Source organism: Necator americanus, chromosome IV, assembly GCF_031761385.1.
Source record: "Necator americanus strain Aroian chromosome IV, whole genome shotgun sequence".
Classification (NCBI taxonomy): domain Eukaryota; kingdom Metazoa; phylum Nematoda; class Chromadorea; order Rhabditida; family Ancylostomatidae; genus Necator; species Necator americanus.
Genome location: NC_087374.1, coordinates 29,823,717 through 29,840,510, shown reverse-complemented (window position 1 = coordinate 29,840,510; position 16,794 = coordinate 29,823,717). Strand labels below are relative to the sequence as shown.

General features: G+C 38.6%; 1 protein-coding gene across 1 annotated transcript; it reads right to left on the bottom strand.

Moving 5' to 3' along the window:
* Positions 1-386: 386 nt before the first annotated feature.
* Positions 387-6,204, bottom strand: RB195_003199 (uncharacterized protein; the record flags this gene model as incomplete). Its single annotated transcript, XM_064200753.1, has 3 exons — positions 387-461; positions 535-664; positions 6,167-6,204. The coding sequence occupies 3 exons, from the start codon at positions 6,202-6,204 to the stop codon at positions 387-389; spliced, it is 243 nt and encodes an 80-aa protein (XP_064056634.1).
* Positions 6,205-16,794: the final 10,590 nt, after the last annotated feature.

Sequence of the window (16,794 nt, the reverse complement as noted above, 5' to 3'; positions counted from 1 at the left end):
TCAAGAAATTCTTGACGAAAATGGCTCCTGGCTTCCGGAAAAGATAGTAGGAGACGCGATAAAGTGGTACATCCAGAGCTTTGCTTTTTACCGAAAATGCGTTGGTATGATTTGAAAAATAGATTTTTCATGGATCGGTAGCTTGGTGTTCAGAGGCGTGGGGAAAAAACTTCCCATATTGGAATTTGTTACGGAAATGGCAGCATGTTTTGAACGTGAACCATGATGACGACAGCACCTGAAGGCCAGCGAAAAAAGAAAAAACCAACACACTCATTCGTCGAGAGCTTCCCAGCTTGAGTTGAGTGTTTTGTTGTTTATATACACGTACATAATGCGTGACTCGATATGAGAAAATAATTGAGGGTTTGTTTGTTTGTTTCGGTTTAGTCAGTAGTAGCAGTAGTCAGTTCCCAGTTGATGCTGCTGTCATCCAGCACTCCGTCTCCATCTCGTGAGATCTGAAAAAATGAGAAAAATGATCGTAACCACCGAATTTTAGTACGGACATCTGCAATCGAGTTACACACAAACAAGAACAAAAACGAGCATAACAGTGTCGTCGTCGTCGTCGTCGTGGTCGTTTGCTAACTGCATAGCAAACAGAAATTTGAGATATTGTTTTGGTGTTTTCTGTTTGAAATAAGCAGTAAACAACGTGTGCCTTAAAAGGTATAAGTTCCCGTTATAGGATCTTTTGCGAAGGTTCGTAAAAGAAAAACGTTCTAGTATTTCCATCTCTACGAATCAATAAGTGGGGTAATTTCCTTGAGATTCTATCAAAAATTTTAATTAGACTCTGGATGACGACAGTTGAATTTCCAGGAATTAAACACGAAAAATGTGGCGGGAATTCGTCATATCTGCTCCACGCCCATAGCGATTATTAGGGAGTGAATTAGTTAAGGAGAGCAATAACCATGGCTGGATTTCAGTTAGTCCAGAGTTTAAATAAATATGAGCGCAGAAATTACCAGAAAAGGTTCATTTTAATATTATATGAGGGGAGAATATAAATATTTGAAGTATAGAATAGCCTATAATAAATCTAGAAAAAACGTAATAAATTTCACATGTGCTTTTTGGCGAAAAATAAAAAAAATTAATTAAAATCAGTGATCGAAATATGAAATAAAATAAGTGAGCGAAAAATGTATCTTCAATGAAAAAGACAATTGGTCATTTTGTGGAAAACAAAATAAATTTACATATATTCATATAGTTAGACTTAGATAGATCGATAGGTGCAGAAATAGCCATGGAAATACATTTTAGGAAATTTTAACCCCATGCACATATATTTTAGAATATTTTAACCAGACATACAAGCAGGAGAGTACGGGAGCTACAATAGTTCTACCAAATATATTATCCAAGTAATTATTCATAACATATGCATGTAAAGTAAGGAGTACATATATACATAATAACCGGGCTTCAGATATTTACACCTACATATGTGCGTATGTGGGCAGTTATCTGAATTCGGTTAACTTACGTTCCAATATGGGGCGGGTGTTGTGTAGCGGTTAGAGGTTCCGCTCGCTGCACGATCGATCGGAGGTTCGAAACCGCCCTAATGCTCACCAAACCCTTCATCTCTGCGGGGTCGATAAATTGGCACCAGACGTGTCTAGGAGGATAAAAACACTGACTTGACACATCGACTAGGCCTCCGAAAGTCATTGTATAGGCCAATCTTATAAATGACTGTGATCTCTGATTTTCTGTACAGTTCTGGAAAAATAAACACAGAGTAACAGTACACAGTCAGACGTTATAGCGTGGATGAAGAATTATTTGGAAGACATGGAAATGAAATAGAATTCGATAAAAGGAATGACTCAAACGGATAAATCAGGAAATTCGCATGGAAGAAATCAGGAAATTCCAAGCACACAAGGATCTGGCGTTGAAATAACACTTCCTGTACGTGGCTCGCTGGCGTAATACTTCAAATATTCAAAATAACAGCAACAACTCTCACGCACTATGAGTTTCTAGGAGGCAGGAAGTGGTTATTTTAGGGAGAATGACGAAATGTTCCTGTGCGCTGAAAAACCTCAAACGGAAACTTCATAAAAGAGGAAATGGCTGAAAACTTCATGGAAACCTGGAATGGAATGGGATACTGTAAGTCGAATAATTATCCTTAATAGAATTTTATGAAATTATCGAAAATCGAAAGAGGATTTTCCTTTCATGCGCTACACATGGATTCCATGCTTAATTACCGTAATATCTAACTGCACAGAAGATTAATGTGCAACGGATGTATAATGTAATGAACACATTACTTTACGAGACCCTACGCTACATATGCCCTAATTTCGCTGAAATCAAATTTATTCCTGTTATTCATTAAATTTTGACCTACACAGTAAACAGTCGGAGTTATGTGATTTATTATACGTAGACGTGATTTCATAAATAAGAGTTATGTACATTCATTTGTAAAAATTCCAGGAACTCATCAAAGTTTTTGTTTTTCTCAGAGTTTATTTTAGTTATTAAAATAATAAAATAAAAATAATTTTGTATTATTCGATTATTTATATTATTATTATATTACTATTCTATTATTATTATTATTATTATTATTATTACTATTATTATTATTATTATTATTATTATTATTATTATTATTATTATTATTATCATTATTATTATTATTGTTATTGTTATTGTTATTATTATTATTATTATTATTATTATTATTATTATTATTATTATTATTATTATTATTATAGCATTCTTTTGAAGTAATTAGGATAATTATCGTCATTGGACATAAGAAAATTCTGGACTAAGGATTGACTCAAAAAAGTAGTGGATGGTGTAGTATTGAAACCTTTTTCGAAGAAAAATATTCAATTTTTCCGGATTTTTTTATTTTGGTAAAAATGGAAGGTAAAAACAAGTTTTTTTTTCTTTTTTTTCGTAATATATGTAATTTAAAGGACTGTTCATTCAGAAACAGCTCTATTATTATAGAATAATTTTTGTTTTCTTCGTTGTTAGTGTGAATAAACTATTTTCGTTCTGTTATGTATGGAGATCAAAAGTATTTTATGTACAATGTATGGTTAAAGACCTTGTTACTTATTTACTTACTTACATAATTTTCGGCCGGTTCACATTATTGCCTGACGTGGTTTCTGGATCTCCTTGAAGACAGCTCTTCCTTGACAAAGAGTTCTACCCAAGGTTTATGATCTACAGCAAAAGCTCGCTTAGAATTCATCCACCGGCCGCGCTTAAATACTCTGCGAGCCCTTGGCAGTCACTCAAGACTGCCTATCGACGCCGCGTGACCGGACTAACTCAGGACGACAACGTCTTGCAGTTCAACGTAAGGAAATTGTTACCAATTCCTGTTACCAATTGTTACTACTAAGGTTCCATGTTCCCTCAGGGAATTTGACCGGTTTGGGTTGGGCTTTGACGGTTAGCCAATCTGGGTAACTTCCGCCATATTACTTCGTAAGTTATATACCTCATCACGTGCCCAGAGCGTGTATTCAAATCCTGATTGCATTTAGTGTAACTAAGGTAGCTTTGGCGAGCAGGTGGCAATCAGACTCGTTTACGCGGTCCTGGATTAGTATTTATTCCAGGAAATAATTACTAATAATTTAACATAACTCTACTACTCTCCATCCCAATCCCTGTAATCAGCTCAATAGTTTTGAAGTCTTGAAGTAAAAAAAAAACAGGGGCGAAACATCAATAAGACGAAAAAACAGATTAGTCGAAGCATTAAATATTTTCTCTTATGGTGTCTACGGAGATGGGACCTTTATTAGAAGACGGCGAAAAAATCGGCTAGAAAAGCTCCCATCTAAAAACCAGGTAGGCACCCAGGTAGGAAACAACAGAAGTACATATGCCGAGGTTCCAAGACGCGAAAACATTTGAATCGCTACGAAGCGTTAGAAATTCGATTTTGAATGAGTGCGGATCGTGACAGGACTTCTCGCCAATACTACCGTAGTATTCGGTGAGAATAACAAGTGTATCTATGAAATATCGGAGAAACAGATTGGATTGATGATTTATTAATCTCTCCCCGTCAAACTTTTATCTTCCAGAAAAAAAAATACATGAGTGAATGAATGCAGCTTATTCAGAGATTACCACCAATTTATTTTGGAAAAAATCAAAAGAAGCTTTAGAGATGAAATAATGAGAGAGGCCCGTAACCCGTGTACCACGACGCTACCGTGGAAATTCGAAGCAATGCGTAGGCGGAGTCGACATTTAGGAATGCGCTCGGTGCGAGTGCAAAGAAACTTCAACACCACGGTCGAATGATTTCTAAGGCTTAACACACGATGGTGAGACATTTCAGCCAAAGCTATGAGGAACGAACTGATATCCTGAGAATATGAGAAAAATTCCCGTTTTTGTTAAATTTTCGACGAGAAATCTAGGCGTTCCCCTTCAGATTCCACTATTCATTCCGAGTAAGTTAAGTAAGTGCAGTTCGTTCACAACTGGTTCTATATAAAGCTGTTTTTATTCCTCTTATATAGCCTCAGGATATTGAAATGTCCTAAAGCGATTTTTAATAATATGAAGATATATCGTCCTCTCTAACTACGTAGATCTACGTCACACTTGATGAATGTTCTGGAAATGTCCTGCGAAAAGAGAGGATTCAGTTTGGCAAAAAAAAAAATTATTCCTCTTTTTTCTTGACTAGAATAAAGAGTTATGAGTTTAATTATTACCAACGCTATGAATCTCCCGCGCCGTGCAGACGTGGAGCAAACGATCCTTCAAGGATACTCGTTATCATGCGCTGGTGGCATAATTACAACGGTACGTGTAATTTGCCTAAAGTTGATTATGCCGGAGGCCATCCTCATACTTAATTCTTTCCTGAATTGAATTAGATTAGTCTGGAATTGTAAGAATATCGACTTAGCACACAGTACGACCATCGGACGTCATCCTCGTCGAAAACATTTCAGGATTTAAAGACGAAGATGTTGTCACATCAAAGAAGGATGAAGGATAAAGGATGACTAAGGTGTGTCCCATTAATCCATCCACTCGGGCGCCCAAACGCGTTCACTTCAATTCAGAATAATTAGAGGTTTATAAATGAGATTATTATAACAATGACTTACAGGGTTTACCTTTTCAGACAATTCTGGGGCCAATTTATTGAGGAATGAACTGCTTGGTTAGCTCTGGGGGAATTCCAAACTATCGACTACAGGCACATCTGAACCCCTTACCGACTACTCTAGAGCCTCCATCAATCATTCAGAAAGCTTCCATCAAAATTAGTGCTTCATTCTTTATCGTTATTCTCACGTAATATATGAATGTGACAGCATAAAATGTTAATGAATCCGCTTGGGATCCAGCAGCACCTTCACTTCAATTCAGAATCGTTTGAGGTTTACGAACGTGTATCTGGCCTATACAATGACTTGCGGTAGCTAGCCAATGTGTCAAATTAGTGTTTTTATCTTCCCAGACAAGTCTGGTACCAATTTATCCACCCCGAAAAGATCAAGAGATTGGTGAGCTTTAGGGCGGATTCGAACCTCCGATCAATCGTAGGCAGCGAAACCTCTTACCGACTGCGCAACGTTCGCTCATTTAGCCCGGTCTGCGACAATATGAGAACATATTGTGATGTAAAGAAAACAATATGAGAACAGATCCATAGAGGATCCGAGAACGTATGTACCAGAGGAGGAAACTTCCAAGCTTTTACTTTCACGCTTCTTATATAAATGTAGCTGGCAGTTTTGGAAATGAAATCTTAAAATATCAGATTGTAAGATAAATCAGGGAGGAAATTTGACAAAATTATACACTATACTTTTCTCAGCGAAATACGGAAATAAGCAGTTTTTTTGCAAGAAAACAGCGAAATCGAAAGCTGGCTGTGAAAGAAGCAGCCTATTAGAATGGAATTTGGATCTAATACAATTTTCCTGGAGCATTTTAGTAATTTTATAAAGGAGAAAGAGCACTTCTGTCGGAAAATTAATGGCGGTACGTACTCATGCATTTCGGGTAAGAGAAGAGTCATGTGAAATACGTAGTTATTTTTAGGAAGAGATTTTGATCTAATATTTATCCATGTCCTATCCTGAATAACAAAGAATATCCTTTTTTTTGGTAGCTCATCTAGTATTCTCACCTACCGTAACCATGATAGTCGTCTACAATGACATTCATGGTTAACGCTACCTATTTGATTAAAATTCACAGAATAATGATAATAAATTTGATCTTAGACGGCTGAGTGAACAGGGCGGTCGTAAAAAGAGACGTATGTCTCATTACGTTTCCCGTTGCACATTAAACATCTATGCTATTAAGTATTACGGTAGTTAAATTTGAAGCTATGTGCAAGGGGTTCAGAACAAATTCTATTACTCCAAACAATCGTATTTAACTGAGGAAAAATATGTAGGTAGAAGCTGTTTAGGTCCATGACACCATTCTTTCACCACCTTTTTATTTCTACTTTTCTAGATTAAACTGAAAACACAAAGAATTTTCTTAGGCGGAAGGAATTCTCGCAAATTTAATAACGGTGAGCCTCAATGTGAGGATAACGAGGACAAAAAAAATTATTTGATTACTCGAATTCCGATTATTTTTCCAATATGTGCTTCACATGCAAATGCAGATGGTCTGGTGATCTCATTAGCGAACTTTTACAGCATCTTTTCTTCAAACCTCATCTAAAAGTTGGTTTTTTCTTCCTAATCTTTGCCCGCTGTTATCAATTACTACAAAAAAAAACAATGCATCGGGAAACTCGCACGACATATATAAGTAAAGAGGCACATGATTCATATGTGGTGTACTGGAGGAGGATTGCACATCCTTGTTAGACGATACTCTTTAAGAAAAACAAAAAGGTAATTACTTCTATTATTAATACTGGGGCTGCTGAATGTAGTAAAAAAAAGTTGTTCGATTATTCCCACGACGTCCTTATTTTCAGTAGTCTAGTCTTGTAATTATTTTTCACGTGAATAATTAATGTAATTCCACTCTAGAACGTCTATCGTACCTGTTTGACTCATACCCCCAAAAAGTATTTGTTCCCGAAAAAAACTGGGCTTCCATATCCACGATAAACGAGATTATGGTGGGTGTAGTGCACTCGCTAAGAGGTTCGCATTGGCCGCACGATCGATGGTTCAAAACCGCCCTAGTGTCAGCCAAGCTTTTCATCCCTCCGGGATCGATAACTTCTTACCAGGCTTTTCTGGGACAATAAAAGCGCTGACTTCACCATCGGCTGGTCCCCAGAAGTCATTGTTAAGGCCAATACGCATCCAAAAAACCCCAACAATTGCAAATTCTGGCAAATTTGTTGGAGGATCTCAAATGGATTGATACGCCAGAGACTTTGTCCTTTGCCCTTGACAAACGAGAAATTGTGCGAGTGTTCTGAAAAATTTGATCTTGGATAAGAAGAGAATGACTGGCTTTAACCCAAACATGGATCTAATAATACCGATTGGTGCAGCTCAAGCAAATAAGTGAATGGGACCCTGCACCATTGACAAAAATGGGATTTCTCAGCTTCATTTTTATCCGTGTCTTTAGCGGCTCATTGAGCTCGGTGTTGCGCAGAGTAAGAGGTCAGCTCTAGTCATTTCCATCATCATTGGTTTTTTTTATATATTTCGTCCACCCTTTTCCAATATATTCTTCTGTTGAAGAAGAGAATGTATTTTATCTTAATGAAGTGAAAAAAAAAAACAAATGGGTGAAAGATAGATGCTACCTGGAGATTTTTCCTAGCCAGATCCTAGCGTTGTAGAAGCAGAAGTCAGCAATTCTACACTTTTCATTTCCCATTACCCACTGAAACATCGCATGCTGTAAACTGGGTAGAATTTTGATTGAACATGAAACAATTTAAGAAACCTACGCTATAAATCCAGTTCTTTGCTAAAGTGTGTTTCATGGAATGCACTTCCCGTATGGTTCGCTACACCCGAAAGATTTTATGGGGCTTGTTGTCCACATGAAAGAAAGGGTCCAGGAAGTGGGATAGGTTTGAAACTTTCGCCTTTTCGAATAGGGACCCTCATAGTTACTTTCTCAAACGCAGATTCTTTGATCTATCTGCATCTTTGTCGAAGTGTGTCTTTTTTGAGAACATATCATGTTCGATCTTCAGCTACAGCTCGCATAAAATCTTCTCATCCGTCGCTATTCCATAATCATCAAAGCGTTAGTTCTCGACTTAATCTCAGCTGAACTACTTTTTTTTCTACCCGTAAAGTATATCCGGGTGGTGTTTGAGCCGCAGTAGTTGTTCTTCAATTCATATCGTTAGTTGTAAGTCGATACTTTTCTAGAATTCCAACGGGGCGAAGCGCATTGAGAAGAACGGCCATGGTGAGTAGAATCGAAAGTGGTTTCAAAGTCCAGAAAAGCTAACTGTAGAGGGTTCGAATACCGCTGCCACACTGCCACAGTTCAAACACTCTACTCACAATAAGCAGCCGTTCAGTTGTCGATCGACGGTGGCAAAAGCGACCTGTTCGCTGCGATTGGTTTCTTTTCCAAGGTTTGGTCAGCCGATCCAGGATAATCCGCTTCAAAACCTTGTACATTACATGCCTAAGTGATATTTCTTGGTAATTCTTGCGTTCCATGACGGATACATTTTTGTGGAATGGAATTATGATAAGGTGTCTGCCAAACAGGGATCCTTTCGTCAGTCCATTTTAGACGGATGATCTTCGTTCTCTTACAAATCCCAAGAAGAGGAAGAGGAGAAAGAGATTTCAGCATTTCTGCTCCAATCCCATCGTCTCAGCGAACCAGAGTTTAACGTTACGAGACGAATTTTTTTCTGCCAAAGAATCCATGTACCACTCAGGCACTGAACCTGCCATGGATTCTTGGAGAATGGCAGATTCTCAGATGCCAGATTACGTTGAGTGAAAACAGGACCACAATGTGCAGGTAACTATGAGACTTGTAGACATAACCACAAAGTTCCTCCAAACTATAGGAAAAGTGTGCATGAAGGAGAGAGGGAGATTCTTCGGGAACAACTGCTAGAAAATCCTTTGAAGTGAAAAGTGCTGCGGCTAGATAAGCAAAATACCAATTTTCTGATGGGAAAAAAATGAAAAAAGTAGGAGAAGGTGTTAGAGACATCAATTCTCTATCGTTCTTATTCAGCAATACACATCCGGACTTTCGAATTATGGTACTAAAATATGTAAAGCAGAGTAATTTGAGTCATAACCGAGGTTGGTTGCGGTTTCTGCGCGTTTGTATACTTCCACCTTTGCGAAACTTCTGCTTGTTTGCTTTGCGATTTTTTTGGGTGTTTACTGGACTCCAACACAGTCAAAAGTGTTTTTTTCAGAACCGCGCCTTCTTTGCTTCATCAGCTATTTTTCTTGTTAATCGAATTCTCACGCAGTCGTCAAGCTGTTTTGCAGAGATTGCATATGGAAAAACCTTCCTGGTGTGTACAAACCCTTGATAGAAATACAGTAATCAGTAAAATGTTTACGTGGAAGGTCTAAAAAATGAAAGCCATAAAAATAGAAGTGAAATGCAGTGATGTAACGACAAATGTAAAGGAACTACTTCTGAGATCGAAAATAATGAACAGCTGAACAAAATTTTTAAGCACAACACTCCTTTGTCATGGAAAGAATGTGCGATTATCGGTCTTTGCCAAATGACAACACAAAGAGCTCCTTTGTCACAAAAATATTAGGAAATTATATTTCTATCCGGGCAAGATGATGATTACACTGTGTGCATGCATATCTCACGCAACGTGTAAAGGCAGCATACTACGGATCTGAGATTAGTGAGAGAAACCACTGGATAAGCCAAAGTTGTGGTTGTAGATTGCGGGATCACGGGTGGTTCCACTCATCTGCATAATCGCTGTAGGGAAAAAATAAAAATAAAATAAAATTTAGTTGCAACGCTCCACTCTCGTACATGCGCTGCATCCAGCTGCGCAACGGTCGAAGCCAGTGAATTCTCCTCGACTGCCTGTTCAAGAAAGTTCAGTGAAGTAGTTGCTGAGGGGACCAGAACGTATAGATACAGTAGCGTTCTAACGTTTTTCGTAGGAACTAAGGCGATTCGATGTTTTTTAGGACTATCAGGGAGGTGTGAACGGAACCACCCCTGATTCCCGCAATCTACAAGCTCATCTCTAGTTTCCACCGCCGATTCCCTTGCTACATCAAATCCGAGGCATGCTGTTTTTAATAGATCTGTGACATTCCTGGATAATTAATACAACCTCAACAAATTTACGTCAAGATATTAAGTAGAGTAGAATTGGTTTAATATATGTATGATGTGATGTTTATAACAACTACAACTTTTTTAAAAGTAATCCGACATACAGTATAGTGGGGATCGGGGTGAGATCATCGCGAACAGCAGTTAGGAATGGTGCTAGCAAAGGTCCTCTCCCTATCCTAACCGCTGCGCTCCACCGCACCGCTTTGAGCGCAGCCGCTTACGAAACAGCATGTGCTGTCGTTCTGGCCCTACTTCATACAGCTGTATGTATAAGCATAAAAGAAGTAGATGAGAATAAGTAGAAGTAAGTAAAAGCAGTGGTACGAATAGCATGTAATAGCAATAAAAAATACTAATAAATTAAAAATAAAAGGTGTGCTACAATGGTAATGGGCTGACGTTATAACCTGGTACGAGTGTCCACATACCGCCGAGGTGTGTCGTCTTTGAGCATAACTCTGCTCAATCTTCTCGATATTCAGCGAAATCTTGCACAGGATCCATCTATTCGTTGCTATCCCATCCATATCCTGGGAGATTGATGTCCCGCCTGAATTGTTTTTTAATATTGAGTGTCCTCGGATCCTAAGCCAAAATGGCCAATAAGCCGTCTAGGAGGCTTCCTTTCCGTACAATCAAGCGTCTCCATCACTGTAGATGGTGCTGCCCAAGCCTTCATTCCGTACATCATAATGGGGAGAATTGCGGAAGGGTAGATTCGCGGCTTGACTTTGCTGGTGGGGGTCGACCATTGGCAGTTCGTAAAAAGTTAAGTGCAGAAATGTCCTATGCGCATCGTTGCTGAACATCTCTCTCGTAGTTGCCACTGTTCTTCAGCATACAGCCCAGGTAACAGAACTCATTGACGAGTGACTCACTGTGACTCCCTTTCAAGGTCTCGAAGAAACCCACATCTGCTTACATTTATAAGGGCGTAGACGTAGTCCATAGGCTCCAAGTAGCTTCGATACAAAGTTGGCAACATGCTGCAGATTCGTACTTTCTGCGAACATAGCAGCACATTTATTGCTTTGTCAACATACTTATGGCTGAAGTTGGAAGATTTGAAAATGAAGATTTCAACTGGAGAACTACCAACAATTACATGTCGGAATATACATTTGTGCTTGATTAGATGATCCAACTGCAATCCAAGAAAAAAGAACTCTCCTAAGATGTTCTCAGCCAACGGTCTTGGAGTCTTGAGACGCGGAAATTATGGGTGGATGTTCTTTGTTCTTTAGAACAATTTACAAGTTAGGTGCATGCATGTGGATGACCTATTAGAAAACTTTTTTTCCAGTGTGTTCATAAGAAAATAAAGTACGAAGAAATTAGCGCTAATCAACTCCTTTGGGACGCTTAATTGATCGCCTTCAATTCCAAATTGTACAAGCTTATAGACGAGACAGCTTATGACTTATATTCAATTCTGCAAATGTACATAATAGAGATAAATACAGACGAATTAGCTAAGTGTTCTTATTTTCCCTGACAAAGTTATCACAACCTTCTCGTCCTTGTATTAATGAAGGACTTAGTTGGTCTCGTGCTACATGTATGAGTAAAAATTTTATCTCACAAATGGATGTGGGTGTAGTGCAGTCGGTAAGAGGTCAGTATATGATTGCACAGTCAATCGATAGTTCAAAATCACCGTGGAGCCAGTGAAGCTATTCATCTTTCCGAGGTCGATAAATTGGTACCAGACTTGGCCAACGCGTATTCATGAACCTCAACGATTCCGAATTGCAGACGTGAACGCGTTGACTCATCTTTAGCGGTTTGATGCCCCAGAGATTTTGTCCTTTATCCTTCTTAACTCACAACTTTCCGAACAACGCCAATGTGATCTACTTCAAAACACTGTCAACTTAGCCAAATGCGAAACAAATTCCACTTTCGCATACATTATTTTGAATAAGGAGTCGTGGATGTTCGTTCTTCGAAATCAGTCAACAGTGACGTCGCCTTGTTTAATCGTCGTTCCTTCCTCCTCTTAAACACCTTCTCCACAGTATCATTTCGAACTTTCTCAGGAGAAAACAATTACACTAGGGACAGGGCCAGGGGTTTGAGCATAGCAATAGACGTTTAACTTCTGTTTGGTTTGTTTGCGAATCTCTATCTTAAAATAAGATAAAAAGAAGGTGGTTAAAAATTAAACGGAATAAAGCTTTCTGTTGAGAGGCTCTCAAACTAGCAATTACGCTCAAACTGATGCAATCACGTAACTCCTGTCAAGTAAAAGGAAGCAACCTCGAATCTGTTGGGGGATTCTTTCGCTCTGTTAAAGGCAGCATAACACGAATCTGAGGTGGTGCGGATTTCAGGTGGAGTCTCCGTATACGGGGTGGTAGTAGATTATGGAGACCGGGGTGGTTCCGCTCATCTCTCCCTGAATCACTGCAAACAGCCGCCTCCAGAATGCTGTTTTGTACGATGCCATCTCTTGCAACGCTCCACCTCTGGCGCCGCCTCCGCTCTGCGATTCGTCGAAAATCAATTCGGACTGTTCCGATAGGCACTATGGGACGCTACGCGTGCAAGGGTGGCGCGCTGCAGTAGAAAGCATCGTACAAAACAGCATTCAGGGGCCGGCTGCTTGCAGTGATTCAGGGAGAGATGAGCGGAACCACCCTGGTTTCCATAATCTACGATCCCGCGTACGAATACTCCACCTGAAATCCGTACCACCCCCGATTCGCGGTATGCTGCCTTCAACTTACTGCATAAACATGTGGGATTCATCGCTTATATACAGTTCACATTTATCGTTTATATACAATACACATGCAACCCCCCCCCCCCCCCCCCAACATACCCGTACCATTAAATTTTGAGCAATCCCGTAATGCCGTCCAGATAACAATTGTCCATATCCTACGAACGTCCGTCGTTTACGTAGAACGGTATCGAGACTTGGCAGGGAGAGAGGAGGTGCTTGTTGGGATAAGCATAACATCAAAAACCTCGAACCGTTTTCTGGCCTTTGATAAAGGCGAGGCCCGGTCAAAACGTCAGGCCACAAATAAAATTTCATAAAAACCTCATTACCAGCAGATTGTGAAATCTCGACGGATTGTATGGATGTGTAAAAATAGTATTCCTGCAGAAGCTATGCAAAGAGATACATATCGCAGTCATCCTGCAGAAGTTCGAGAATTCAACAAAGTAAGAAATTAAAGCTAGAGTGATACGAATTTCCGGTGGAGTACTCATATACGGGGTCGTAGATTATGGGAGGAGGGTGATTCCGCTCATTTCTTCCTAATTGCCGTAGAAAACGGGCCGCAAGATACGGCGCACTATTTTCTACAAGGAGTTCGATTGGAGCGCGCCAGCCCTGTGCGGCCCCACATCTTCCGGGCCGTTTTTTAGACGGCAATTAGGAAGAAATGGACGGAATCACCCTCCTCTCCATAATCTCCATAATCTGCTATCCCTTATACTCCACCTGAAATCTGCACCACCTCAGGTTCGTGGGGTGATACCTTTAATTAAATTGAAGTAATGGTTTCCGGACTTGTGGGATCTTTTAATCCAATGCACTATTAAAAATAATGTAAGTATGTATTAAATAATATTAATGTACGTGTGAATCAGAATAGTCAAAATTTGTGCCTAGGAAATAGTATATAAAACCCATATAAAAAATATATAATCTATATGAAAATAAAATATGTATATAATATACATGTCAAGTCTTTTATTGAAAATTTAAAAAGAAAAGTATTTTGACTCACTCCAAAGGAAGCAGGTCACGTTACTACTCACCTCTGAACATCTTACTGAGAAGTAAATCAGGAAGGTCAAAGAAAAGCATTCAGAAAATAACAGATAAAAACCAGAGGACAAGATTTTCAGGATTTTTTCTTGAATTCTCCTGAAGAAAGACTCTAAAAAAGTATTCTAACTCACTCTGAAGGAAGGAGCACGCGCTCTTCAGCCCTTTTCCTGCAGCAACTGCAGAGAACGGTTAGATGTTGTATCATGTACATATACAAACTCTATAGCTTATCCATGGTGTCATTTAATCAGTTTGTTTTTATTACAACACAAAGAAATGAATATCTGACAGGAAAAGCAATTTTGCGAATTCTTAGAAAGAGGATTAGACTTCAACAGCGGCGTGAACAAGTGAGAAAGAATTTATAAACTAACAAAGAGTTGCGCTAATAAGTCTAAGTACGTATGTGTGAACAAGGGAAAGCAAAAAAAAGTGCACTAATTAATCCAATTCACAGTAGGATTATGATTAATCACAAAAAACTAGAAGTCCAAATGTAAACAGCAAGCGAAACTTTTTTTTTGAAAAAAGCGACAAAATTTCTACATACGGATTTCTCATCGTTTTTTGAGCTGGGGTAGAATATTTCGAACCATTACAGCGAGGAAAAAACTAAATATCCTAGGTTCTTCCCTCATAAATAAAGTTTTTTTTTCTGAAAATAACTCCCTTTCAGCAATACACTTCAGATATGAATGTGCACTATTTCTTCACAGGTCACTCAAAATAGTGAGAAGGAGAATAAATTAGCTCAAATTAATTAAAAATAAGTTTAAAAAATAAAACGAAATCCTGAACCCTTAAGAAAACCGTCGATTCCGCTAAGATTAGGTCAACATGAGTCTAAATCCACTTACATAAGAAATCTTATTTATTATCAGTGCATCAGTACATTCTACCACATATTTCTAAAAATATTTATTTGTTTATTTGTCTGAAACAATGCATCGGTTAAATCTAGCCTTGAGCATGGGATCAACTCTACTAATAAAAAAATAATAACATTTCAAAAACTTCAAGTTCAAAATTAAGCTTAAATTTAAGTTTAGTAAATTTTATGTTTTTTCTTTTTTCTCTTTTTTCAGTTTACGTTTTCCAGAGAGTATTGGATCATAGAAAAGCGTAAATATATCTGCCGTGTCTCCTGTAAGATGGTCCCACTTGCACAAATACCGTATCCAGAATACACTACAACAACTACCGTAGGATGTGCATCAGAGTGCAACATTTAATAGAAATGAACAGAAGTGAACCGTGAAAGGCAATAGCGCGATGGTTCAGATTCCAATGTGCATTTTCATCCGTTTGAAGCGTTTACTAATTACGTTTTTTTTCTTCACTTGTCTGCTCCAATAAGAGCAAGCCAATAATTTAAATTGGACTATAGAAATAGAGCGGAATGTGAGAGAGGTAAGCACAGGCATGGAAGAGCAGGATGAACGAAAAAAAAGAGGAGCTATTGCGACGCGCCGACGCAAATGTCATTCAGGAACGCAGGCCGCTCACCATAACTTAATGATGGTGTGACCCTGACTTCAAGCTTGGATTGAACACTGAAAATTCACTACGAGATGAATAGATGAGAGAATTCGAAGTAAGAAATGAGAAAAGATAAAATACTACCACTTATGTACAAAAAAACATTGAATAGATCCAGCTGGAATCCAGAAAAAAAACCACATAAAATCTCGCTGATCCTCTACAGCTGTCTTATGTCAGCTGTCAGCTACAAAACAGAACTTATCCGTGGAGAATGGAATTGCTGTTTTCCTTTGCAATTTACCGTGTATCTATATAAATAAGGTTCTAGGAGCGGGTGTAGCGCAGTAGGTAAGATTTTCCACTGTAGCTACGATCGATTGATCAGGGGTTTATATCCGCTCTATGGCTAACTAGGTCTTTCACCCTTCTGGAATGAATAAATTGGTTCCAAAAAGGTCTAGGGGGATGAAACCAACGACTGAAAACAGCGGCTCGCCCCCTCATCCAATTGTAAGGCTGCGGACGTGCGTTCAAAAACCTCAACCGGTTTTCAAATAACGTCGAACGCGTAGGTTCAGCCCCATAGAGATTAATCGACGACCGTGCACTTTATTCTTTACATAAGCTGCTCAAATACAAAAAATATATAGATGAGGGACTTTACGGAAGACCTTCCAATGTCGAAACTAAACTTAAATTTACGTTTAATTTTGAACTTGAACTTCAAACGTTTTTTGAAATGTTATTATTTTTTGTCGAAATACTGGAAAGATCCATCCCTGAGAAACTCACGGTGACACATGATCTTTATTTATCACAGTTTAAATTCTACAACAATTTACAGATAACTGTCTACTCATTGAACTACCACACAGTGTAAAATGTTTAAAATTAGAATAAAAAGTAAAAATATATGAGACTAAAATTGAAATTAAAACTTAAAAATGTGAAAGAATCAACTCTTTGTATGTAGAGTAATATAAGTATCGCAGTATAAGTAACGAATGCAGGTGTAGGCATTGATCAATCCATTCAAAATGCTCCCCGACGAGTTTGGGATCAATCCAGAATCGTTGAAGGTTTTATGCATGCGTAAGCGTATCTATAGAATGACTCGCAGAGAGCTAACGCCCTTCCTCTTCTGGATACACATGCTAGGTCCTCGCAGAATTTATTTCCCACTAAATGATTCAATTTATGAGTAAATGAATTTGTTTTGTGAGAAAAATATGCAC